Source organism: Ciona intestinalis, chromosome 14, assembly GCF_000224145.3.
Source record: "Ciona intestinalis chromosome 14, KH, whole genome shotgun sequence".
NCBI lineage: Eukaryota > Metazoa > Chordata > Ascidiacea > Phlebobranchia > Cionidae > Ciona > Ciona intestinalis.
The window spans coordinates 1,012,896-1,023,751 of NC_020179.2; the positions used below are offsets into that span (position 1 = coordinate 1,012,896).

General features: G+C 35.1%; 3 protein-coding genes and 1 long non-coding RNA gene across 8 annotated transcripts in view; 3 read left to right on the top strand and 1 right to left on the bottom strand.

The window, feature by feature from the left end:
* Positions 1-10,856, top strand: part of ggcx (gamma-glutamyl carboxylase) — a 19,167-nt gene that overhangs the window by 3,169 nt on the left and 5,142 nt on the right. The window lies entirely within an intron of this gene.
* Positions 1,985-6,528, top strand: LOC100177446 (inhibitor of apoptosis protein). 3 transcript variants are annotated; one of them, XM_002127937.3, is made up of 8 exons: positions 1,985-2,356; positions 3,064-3,196; positions 3,519-3,631; positions 3,923-4,366; positions 4,658-4,757; positions 5,111-5,263; positions 5,632-5,775; positions 5,941-6,528. In XM_002127937.3, exons 1-8 carry the CDS (start codon positions 2,254-2,256, stop codon positions 6,281-6,283), a joined length of 1,533 nt encoding a protein of 510 aa, XP_002127973.1. In that variant the 5' UTR covers positions 1,985-2,253; the 3' UTR covers positions 6,284-6,528. The 3 variants fall into 3 exon arrangements, with proteins under 3 accessions (XP_002127973.1, XP_026693494.1, XP_026693495.1); XM_026837693.1 differs by lacking the exon at positions 1,985-2,356 and adding an exon at positions 2,394-2,442; XM_026837694.1 differs by lacking the exon at positions 1,985-2,356 and adding an exon at positions 2,562-2,696.
* Positions 6,962-8,700, bottom strand: LOC100186055 (probable ATP-dependent RNA helicase ddx20). Of its 3 annotated transcripts, none has more exons than XR_003396575.1 (3): positions 7,586-8,135; positions 7,371-7,399; positions 6,962-7,106 (listed from the first exon to the last, which is right to left on the bottom strand). XR_003396575.1 is itself a non-coding variant. In XM_002127877.5 (3 exons), the coding sequence occupies exons 1-3, from the start codon at positions 7,669-7,671 to the stop codon at positions 7,024-7,026; spliced, it is 369 nt and encodes a 122-aa protein (XP_002127913.2). In that variant the 5' UTR covers positions 7,672-8,700; the 3' UTR covers positions 6,962-7,023. The 3 variants fall into 3 exon arrangements, 2 of the variants coding, with proteins under 2 accessions (XP_002127913.2, XP_009860724.1); XM_002127877.5 differs by having other exon boundaries at positions 6,962-7,277; positions 7,586-8,700; XM_009862422.3 differs by having other exon boundaries at positions 6,962-7,220; positions 7,586-8,165.
* Positions 8,052-9,585, top strand: LOC108950089. The gene is made up of 3 exons (XR_003396576.1): positions 8,052-8,147; positions 8,241-9,345; positions 9,552-9,585. It is a non-coding gene; the product is annotated as an uncharacterized LOC108950089 (long non-coding RNA).

Here is a 10,856-nt window from a genome sequence, read left to right on the forward strand (position 1 = left end):
CCGTTTTAGTTATAGGAAGTAACTTGTTTTGATTTTTATATAGATTCCCAATCGCATGACCCTGCTATATGACATATAATATATGTTTATTATGAACTACCTACATCCATATCTACATATTCTCTCGCGAATTTGTTAAAATCACGTACTGGATAAAATATGTACCCTAGATTTTATTTCTTTTTATGCTTATTTCTACGTTGTTAATTACAACTATCAGGGTTTACTTCGAACAATAAACGGAAATGAAATTACGTAGTCGCGCGTCACGCGGTTTCTGACTCGTCGCAACATACCAGGAAACGTATGGTATTGTATAAGGTTGGGGAAGATGGGACACTTCTTATTCTATTATCTCATTCTATTTCGTAGTAAACAAAAAACATTCAAAGAATTATAAAACCGTATCCTCACGACTCCACATAGAATAGACCGTTTTTAAATGTTTAGAACGCGATCAGGATATTTGGATATTATGTGCTAAAGATGTCCTGTCTTCCCCTACCCTACTGTATAGTAATTTGCTAAATCCCATATTTCCCGATCGTGTTTTTAACAATTAGAGTTGGGGGCTATACCCTTGTATATTAAGTATAAATGTTGTTTGTTTACCACCAAATGTGACGATTAAAGCGAAAAAAACGTCCCATCTTACCTCATCCTACTATAATAGATAGCACAACAAAAAATATTTTGTTAATATTTTAAATTTACACCGTTTATAGAGACGAAATTTAAAAAAATGTCCAAAAAAATTCACCGAAAAAAACAGGTAAAATACGAACGTGACGAATCGGTTTCTTACATGCTATTTAAATCTTGGGTAGGCTATTTAGTTTGTGTTCTACCACGCGCACAAAGAGAGTCCCCAACCCTTGACACAATATTGACTTTATCAGTTGTTCGCTTTTGTAGCCTATATACTCGGTCGTTTGAATGAACATGACGCAAGCGGAAATTCCGAACCACGAAAGGAGGATATTGGTTTATGTAACTTTTGTTTTCGTTTATCTCTAAGTTGGGGCGTAAAATGTCCCCCATTACCCCACGTCCCGATTTACCTCACTCTATTATATTGTTTAGCGTTTCATACGTAATGACCATCTACAAATTTTATAATTGTAGTTTGCGCATTACCTTTTCTGAAGGCTGAATATATAGTAGTAGGCCAGATGGTCAGATAATGCTGCATGAAGTATTTCGTATATTCTTTAATATATGATCAGAGCAAAATATACTTTATTAAATTCAATAAATCGACCGAATGTTTCTGCTAGAATTTGTGTATTGCGTCAAACCTGTTTTTAAGTGTTCAGTAATATAATCACATGGTATATATAACACTACTGAGGTAGCGACAAATAAAACATCCCTAAAAACCACGTTTACCGCATTATGTCACGTTCGGTTCGTGGTACACGGTACATCTCAAAGCAAGCATTGACGAGCCGGGAAAGTAAAATGGGGAGGTACCCAGATACGCCACCGAAACTCGTAGTTCAAACAAGGACGTTAAGCCTAGGAGGACAGCATGGTACGTACGTATTTAAAGCGACGACAGCATGTTATTTCCAGTAGTTAGTCTATGAGTTCGGACGCGGCCTTGAGATGTGTTTTATGTTGAAATATAGATTTTATTTATAGATCATACAGGCATTTGGAATGTTTTAAAAAGGTTAAAGGCGAGTTACTGATATGGTTATGGAATTTACAAAAAATATAATGCACAATGAGCGGAATGTGTTTATACCGATATTTAGGCATCAAATTTCGTAATTTGATATTCGTTGCGCCGGTCTCTGATATATTTTTAGAAAGACAACGTTGTTGTTGTGCAACCTTTTTTATCCGTCTCAACCTAAATAAATTTTCGAGTTTCACACATACGGTGCAGTTTAAGAAGTGAAGTTACATATTTCGCAAGTAATAAGAAACTGACGTGAGCGGTTTAGGCAGAGTATAGTAAGGCGTGGAGATTCGTATAACAAGTAAACCAGTGCGCAACAACAACAGAGACAAAGTCTACCGAAAGCGGTAGAATGTACTGTGTACACGCGTGCTTCTGCACGTACAGAGTAAACCAGTCAATTAAAAGGGATTAGGCTACTGTAGTTGTAAGCTGTGTGTGTTGTATAGGGCTATATGCTTTATGGAGGTTTACGGCTTTATGCTTAAATAGAATGAGTTATGTAACATACATTGTATTTATTTATTTAGTTGATAGCATTGTATGTTTGAAATATTTTCGTCTAAATGGAATTGGCAAACAATTTATTCTCGGATATCGAAACTGACGGAATGAAAGTGAACACAACATCTGAACCATCAGACAAACGATGTGTTTATATTACACCAGGTAAACAGGTTAAATAAAATGCTTTAACACTGTCTACCGTTGTTTTGCTGTTATGTCTATTTGTGTAATACACGACAATAATACCGGTACGTAAGATGCCGCCTACACGTCTTTTTTAATTTTTGCAGCCACCTTTTAAATGCAGTTTTAAATGTAGAGTAAGTGTATTGCATACCATTTTTTAACATAAAGGTTGTACCGTTTTAAATCTTACTTTTATGGCTACCGCATAGACAAGAGGAAGTAGTATGTTAGATACTGCATGACAGAATACGTATTTGTCAGTAGGTGTAACAATAGAGAGTGTTACGGCCACTATTTACTGGTACAGTCTACAGCAGTACGTATTTCCATTCTCCTGTGTAAGGCCTTTAAGGATTTCCAACCTTTAAACATTTTTTGGCATAACTCTAATAGTCTAATACATGTAAACAATCATAAAGTATATATAACTTAAAAAAAAAAATAAATTATATTATTATAGGGTAAGATGGGACACCTTTAGCACCTAAAACCCATATTTCCTGATCATGTTTTGTACAAATAAAAATGCTCTTTTATAGTCACAGGGCTACGGTTATATAATCCTGTAATTATTCTTTGTTTGCTACTAAATGGGAGAAAAAAGTTAATGAAAGTTGTCCCGTCTTACCCCATCCTACTATATGTGTTCTACTAAATTCTAATTGTTATGTGTTATTATCCAGGCCAAAAGGAAAGAGAAGATTACCGAATTACGACTTTCAATAAATTCCCTTCTAACAAACCTGTTGACAAAATGAAATTGTCTTCAAATGGATTTCTGTACACAGGGTTTAAAGACAGAGTAAAGTGTTTCAGGTGAATAAACAAATTCTATACAGTACTGTAGGATAAAAGTATTAGGCAAAAAGAGTTATATATGTGGAAATTAAGTACATTTGGCATTTACTTTACATTGGAATTGCATTTTGAAGTTATTACACTAACTAATGCTTATAATTCCTTATTTGTAATGAGAAACTTATTTTCACTGACTTAAGTTTTAGGTTTACCAATAAACATATTGTTATCTTTATATTGTGCTATTACTGTATTATTCAATTAAACCTACATTAGCTCCTTAAATATATATTAATATATAAATATATATATTAATTTAATATTGTAATTATTTGAACAGGTGTGGGCAATGTGTTGAAGGCTTAAATGGCACAGAAAACATGGGTTTACCTGGATGGCATAAACCAGATTGTGAATTCGCAAATGGGACAGACACCACTAATGTACCACTACGTAAGTATTTGTTACAATCAGATGTATATTTATATAAATTTATGCTCAATTTACTTCTGATTAGTTCGTAGGTGCAGTGACACACTTGGTTAGCATGTGTGTCACCTAACCCAAAGGTAACGGTTTTAAGGCCCGTCGCTGCTACCTTTGCGTGCAAATGTTTTCTTGGGCAAATTATTAGAATACAAAAAATGTAAAATTATTTGTCTTTTATTCTTAAACTGTACGATCTTTCTATCAACATTTGGAGTTATTTACATAAGTCTAACTGTCACTTTATTATTTTTTCAGTTCGCCATAAAATTCAACAAAATCTGCCTAGTTTACAAAACGCCAGCTTTGTCCAATCCATTCCAAATCAGGACCAAACAACATTATCAGCCGGAGAACTTTTAAAATTCGGAAATATTGACCAAACGACAAACCAAGTAGTTACCCCAAGAAACCTACCAGTGCAACAATCATCAAATCAATTTGGGCAAATGTACCAGACAGCTACTATACACAAACCACATCTCCAAGTGCCTTTCTCTGTTCTACAATCTACCAGAGCAACAGAACCAGCTCCAAGGTGCGCAGAAAATTCTCAATTCCCCTGCAGTAACCCAAGAAACCCACACATGAAGAGTGAAAGAGTAAGACTGCAGACTTTTATGCATAATTTGGGAAAATGGTCTTCTCATGGAATAGTTACCACACCAGAACAAATGGCAGATGCTGGTTTATTTTACTTGGGTAAGTACATATTTACAATCAAGTAAAAAGTAGTCTTAATTTATGAATACCATGTTACTGACGAATGTTAATTGCTCCAACTCAGTGGTCACTTATGGGTTGTCCAATTTATTAAGCAAAAACATCCCCTAAAAGGTTACATCTGTAGTAAGCCGTAAGAGTTGTTTAAAACAGAAAGCCCACATTGTTACTTTTAAAGTAATGTGACAAGTAATATTCATTCATTCATTTATATACCTATTGGTTGAGAAACCTGTTTAAATCATATCAGTAACTGAATTATTCACACAGGTGACAGAGATCGCACCAAATGTTGGTATTGTAACGGAGGTTTACAGAACTGGGAACCTAATGATGACCCCTGGTATGAACATGCAAAGTGGTTTCCTGAGTAAGTTAAACATATATAACCAAAATGCGTTGTATTAAATATGCAATATAGTTATTACCGGACAAATCCCAAACTTTTGGTTTCATGTAACCTTTTTATATCTTAACTTTATAACATTCACAAAACTATGATTTTTGTTAAGTGGTTATTGTAATATCAGATTGTAATGGGTTCAAGGCTCATTGCTGCTAAGGTTGGGAGCGTATGTGTCCTAGAGCAATAAACTAAACGACAATTGCTTTAACCCAGCGGTCACTAATGGGTTGTTTAAACTGTATAAAACAGAACATCTGTACTATAATGACCCTTATTTTCGATATCAATTTTTTACTTAAAAATTTATTTATTTTCAGGTGTGAGTTCGTTTTACAGCAAAAAGGTGAACTTTATGTGCACCGAATAGCAAGGCAGTTTCCTAACCTCAACAGACCACGAATTTCTAACCCTTACCAATTGTTTGGTAGAAGCAACAATGACGTACCACCACCTCAACCTCAACCACAAAGGTATGTATTAGTTTATGAGAACATAGGCGCCACACCTGGGGTGGCAAGGTAGGCACACCTGCCCCGGAATTTTCTGCAATGCATTTATTTACTTTAGAATACTGTTGGTCCCACAAAAAATGGTTAAAAAATATCACAAAAACGGTGCAACATTAATTTAATTACATTATTTCCTGCATGGTTTACAAATCTGTCTCAAAAATGTTTAAAAAATCATCACCAAAACTTTTTACAAAAAAAAACAAATTGTGAATCAAAAACATGTTGTTTTAAGTTTTTTAAATCCCTTCTGTTATTTCACTGACTGTTTTTTTCCTTTATTTTTCGAAAAAGTGATCGAAAATTAACCAATTACCTTTTTTTTCTAGTCCTGGCCCTGTGATTATTGACCCACAAGAAGAACAAAGGAAATTGAAATCCAAAATTGATGAAGAAATGGAATCATCTGCTGTAGTGGATGGCGCAAAACAAATGGGTTTTGAAGAGAAAGAAATTAAGCGCGCAATTACAAAGTTAGTGAATGAATTAATGTAACTTATTTATCCTCGCGTGGTGAAAAAATGATAGTATATATAACACAGGTGTTTTGTTTTACCAGTTACCACGTATGTAGCTTTGTTACGATCACACAAAGATAAACTACGTCTCATAAATTCAAAAAAAAAACTTTTTTTTAGAAATATGAAAGAAAATGGAAAATCTTTTTCCACATTGCTCAGCCTAGTAGATGCTATACTGGCAGATAACGGTGATGATAACACCTCATCAGAAGAGCAAAGTGAGGCCCCCACAGCTCCAGAAACTACTTTAACATTCAATACTGATCAGCAGTCAACTGCCAGCGAGTTACAGCGTTTAGAAATGGCTCGATTTTGTAAAATTTGCCGGCAAAAAGAAGCAGTAGTCGTTTTGTTGCCGTGTGGGCATTTATCTTGCTGCGACACATGCGGAAAAGAAATTACAAAATGTCCGGCATGCAAATTAGCTGTAACAGATAAAGTGCATTCATTTATTGCTTGATTTTTTACACGCCACATTTATTCTGTACGTCTTTTAGCACTGCTCTTATTGTGTGATGTATTATCATGTAGCTGTATTAGGTATGTCATTAGTGTTACCTGGACTTAACATTTTCTTCAATTTTGTTGGCAACTACTTTTCCAAGTTAACACTGTTTAAAACGGTTATATTTCCGATCTTTCTTTAGCGCTTATTTCTTTTTCATTTTTAAACAAAATCATGACAATAAAATTATTTTACATTAATTCGTTTCATGATCCCAAATTCCCAAACTAATCTTGCGTGAAATAGAGGGCGGGGGAAGATGGGACACCTTTTTTCTGTATTCGCGTCTTATTTGGTAGTAAACAAAAAAACAATCCGAGAAAAATAAAACTATATCCCCACGACTTACGTTGTTAATTGATTAAACACCATCAGTATATTTGGATATTATGTGATTAAGGTGGCCCGTTTTCCCCCACTCCACTAACTCTAGAACAATACGTCCGGTGCCGTGGCATAATAATTCGCGCGTCTGTCTCTTATTTAAAACACGATTGAGAAATATGGGATTTGGATGCTAACGGTAACCCATCTTACCCCACAGAAATATATTACGTTTTCGTAAATTCACTTAATTTTTGTGTTGGATGTGAATGATTTCTCCAACAGTTTCTATTTCACAACAAACGAAACTTTTTCAGATTATTATTTTATTGCATTGCTCAACTATAATGGCAACAAACGTTTCATCTACTTTAATAGTAATAATCGTAGTAGTAATCTTCGGCTGGCATATCATTCAGCTTATCATTCGCGTAGTAGTAATCGTAGTAGTAATCTTTGGCTGGCATATCATTCAGCTTATCATTCGCGTAGTAGTAATCGTAGTAGTAATCTTCGGCTGGCATATCATTCAGCTTAGCATTCGCGTAGTAGTAATCGTAGTAGTAATCTTCGGCTGGCATATCATTCAGCTTAGCATTCGCGTAGTAGTAATCGTAGTAGTAATCTATTAAAACAAAGAAAAGTGGACTTTATGCAAAAAAAATGAACTAATCTTGCAAAACTAGTGTCTAAAAGGTTATAACTGATATAACATTACCTTTCTCTTCTGGCTTTTTTTCTTCATTGCTGAAAAGAAAAATAGTGTTAAAAATAATCCTATATATAACCTTCTATAATGCCCTTAAGAAAATAGTAGGTTTAAATTTATTTCAAAACTCGAAACCTATTTACGTTATACCGCGGTTAGCGTTAACGTGTTTATAGTTGTCACGTATTAAAAACGGTTGGTTTAAACTCTTTTAAAATAAAAACCTATTTTGGTTGTAGCCACGGCTCTCTCCTTGCTTGACGAAGCAGACGAGTCCGATGAGTAGAATGGTGAGAAGTCTTTGATCCATCTTGTTGTAGTTGATTAACTTATGAAGTCTAAGCAAGATACGGCCCTATATTTATACAATAACTACTTCCGCTCATAAGAGGCATTTAGGTTCATTTACTCCCAAACTATTTCGGAAGCCTAAAGGAGAAATCTCCAAGAAATGCAAAGACTTCTCGTGTATTGTAAGAAGAGAACATCCTCTTTTAATAACACCCACAACAGAAGCTACCAACGAAGCGCTAGGCGATGAAAGATTCATCAGAAATATTTTGAAACCATTTCAGCATCCCGGAACTTGTTTTACAAACTGTCAACTTACAAGAAAATCTCACAGCGCTCGGTTTAATAAATTATCAAAGGAAGTAATGTGTTGCTAAGTGCCAACTTATTTTCCTCGCATTCAAGCAACTCAGTTACACAACCCTATATACTTATCTATACACGCTGAGCCAAACAACTCGGCAGGAAATGAAGAAAAGGACCCCCCTAAAAAAGGTAATGTTATTTCAGTTGTAAGCTTTTAGACACTCGTTTTACGTGGTTGTTTTGCATTTTTTATACAGGTTTATTTTTATTTTTTTTAAACAGATTACTACTACGTTCACGTATACTCCAAGAACAAGCTAAACGACATCCCAGCCGAAGATTACTATTCTAAAATGTCTGTCCGTCGGCGTTGCATAGTGGTTAGCGCGCCTGCCTGTAACCCATGCAGAGGTAATAATTGCTTCAACCCAGTGGTCACTAATGAGTTATAACGTTAACCAAATATCAGGCATACATGAAAAAATCACCTACAAAGTAACATACATGGTATAAGCTGGCGATATAGGTGTATGAACACCCGTGTTATAACGACTGTCGTTTTTAGGTCACGCAAGGATAAAGTAAGTTACATTCCCATTCATATACACTGATACACCTTAACTGTAACTATATAAAGTAAACAATCCAAATTCACACTATGACATCGTGTGCTAGTAAACAAAGAACATTCAAAGAAGTATAAAATCATACCCTTACAATTTTCATAGACCGTTGTTAATTGTTTAAAAATAAACGATCAGGATATTTGAACATTGCTGTGTGCTAAAGGTGTCCAATGAAATAACATTACCTCTTCTATAGGAGGTCCTTTTTTATTTCCTGCCGAGTTGTTTGGCTCAGCGTGTATATATAAGTATATAAGGTTATGTAACTGAGTTGCTTGAATGCGAGGAAAATAAGTTAGCACTTAGCAACACATTACTTCCTGTAATAAATTATTGGACCGCGCGCTGTGCGATTTTCTTGTAAGTTGACAACTTATATACCAAGATCCGGGTTTCTGTAATGGTTTGATGATATTTCTGATGAATCTTTTATCGCCTAGCGCTTCGTTGGTAGCTTCTGTTGTGGAAGTTGTTAAAAGAGGATGTTCCCTTCTTACAATACACGAGAAGTCTTTGCTTTTCTTGGAGACTTCTCCTTTGGGCTGCTCAAATAGTTTGGAAGTAAATGAACCTAAATGCCTCTGATTGGCGAAAGGAGTTATTGTACAGAACCTTATAAATACGAGGCCGTATCTTGCTTATAAGACTTCACAAGTTAATCAACCACTGCAAGATGGATCACCATTCTACTTATCGGACTCGTCTGCTTCGTCAAGCAAGGAGAGAGTTATTATAACTGGGCAAAATACAACCAAAAAAAGGTTTGTATTTTTAACAAATTTAACCGTTTTCTATTGCCGTTTTTTTCCAACCATTTCTATACGTGACAATTATACTTTAATATTAAATCTCACCGCGGTATAACGTAAATAGGTTTCGAGGTTTGAAATAAATTTAAACCAGCTATTTCTTAAGGGCATTATAGAAGGTTATATAGGATTATTTTTAACACTATTTTTATTTTCAGCAATGAAGAAAAAAAGCCAGAAGAGAAAGGTAATGTTATATCAGTTATAACCTTTTAGACACTAGTTTTGCAAGATTGGTTTGATTTTTTGCATATAGTCCACTTTTCTTTGTTTTAATAAATTACTACTACGATTACTACTACGCGAATGATAAGCTGAATGATATGCCAGCCGAAGATTACTACTACGATTACTACTACGCGAATGATAAGTTGAATGACATGCCAGCCGAAGATTACTACTACGATTACTACTACGCGAATGATAAGTTGAATGATATGCCAGCCGAAGATTACTACTACGATTATTACTATTAAAGTAGATGAAACGTTTGTTGCCACTAAATTTAAGCAATGCAATAAAATAACAATGTGTAAAAAGTTTCGTTTGTTGTGAAATAGAAACTGTTGGAGAAATCATTCACATCCAACATAAAAATTAAGTGAAATTACGAAAACGTAATATATTTCTGTGGGGTAAGATGGGATATACTGTTAGAATCCAAATCCCATATTTCTCAATCGTGGTTTGGATAATTACCAACGCTCTTCTAGAGTCGTGTGGATACAAATGTATAAGGTGCTAACGGTATCCATCTTACCCCACATTAGTATGAAATTGCGAACTATTACAGTTGTTTGTAAATGTTAACTTGTTTTAAATTACTGGACTAAGCAGCAGTACACGTAAACATGCCATAAACTGTATGAATGAATGTAACTTACCTCATCCTCGCGTGTTGGCGGAAAACGACAGTCGTTATCACACAGTTGTTCATACACATGTAGTGCCAGCTAACGAGTTACCAAGTATGTAACTTTGTGGATGATTATAGGGTTAAGTGTCTTGCCGAAAGATACATACGCCCACAATGGTAGCAGCGACGAGTCGTGAACCTATAACCTCTGGGTTAGAAGCAGACGCGCTATACAACTGTGCTGCAGCGCCGGGCCCACACTGATTATAAGCAGCGGGAGGCGCCTACCAATAATTACATTTATAGCACTTCGTACGTTTCAACTATCTTGCTTTTCGTTGTGTTAGTTTTCGGTTCTTTAGTGTTAAGAAGCAGTGGCAGTGTTTAAATGTTGTGCCGAATTCATGTTGGTGTAATCTATATTTTAAGTGACAGGTATGTGGGTATATGTATGTATGTATGGTATATTTTTAAACTATTACGCTGTTTATGTTAGTACTGGTATGTGTATTGTTTGTTGGTTGGTTAAATATGGTTCTATTTGCCTTGTTTTGGGTCATACCTCTCGCAATAAGGGATAAACTACATATTTGGTAATCAGGTATTT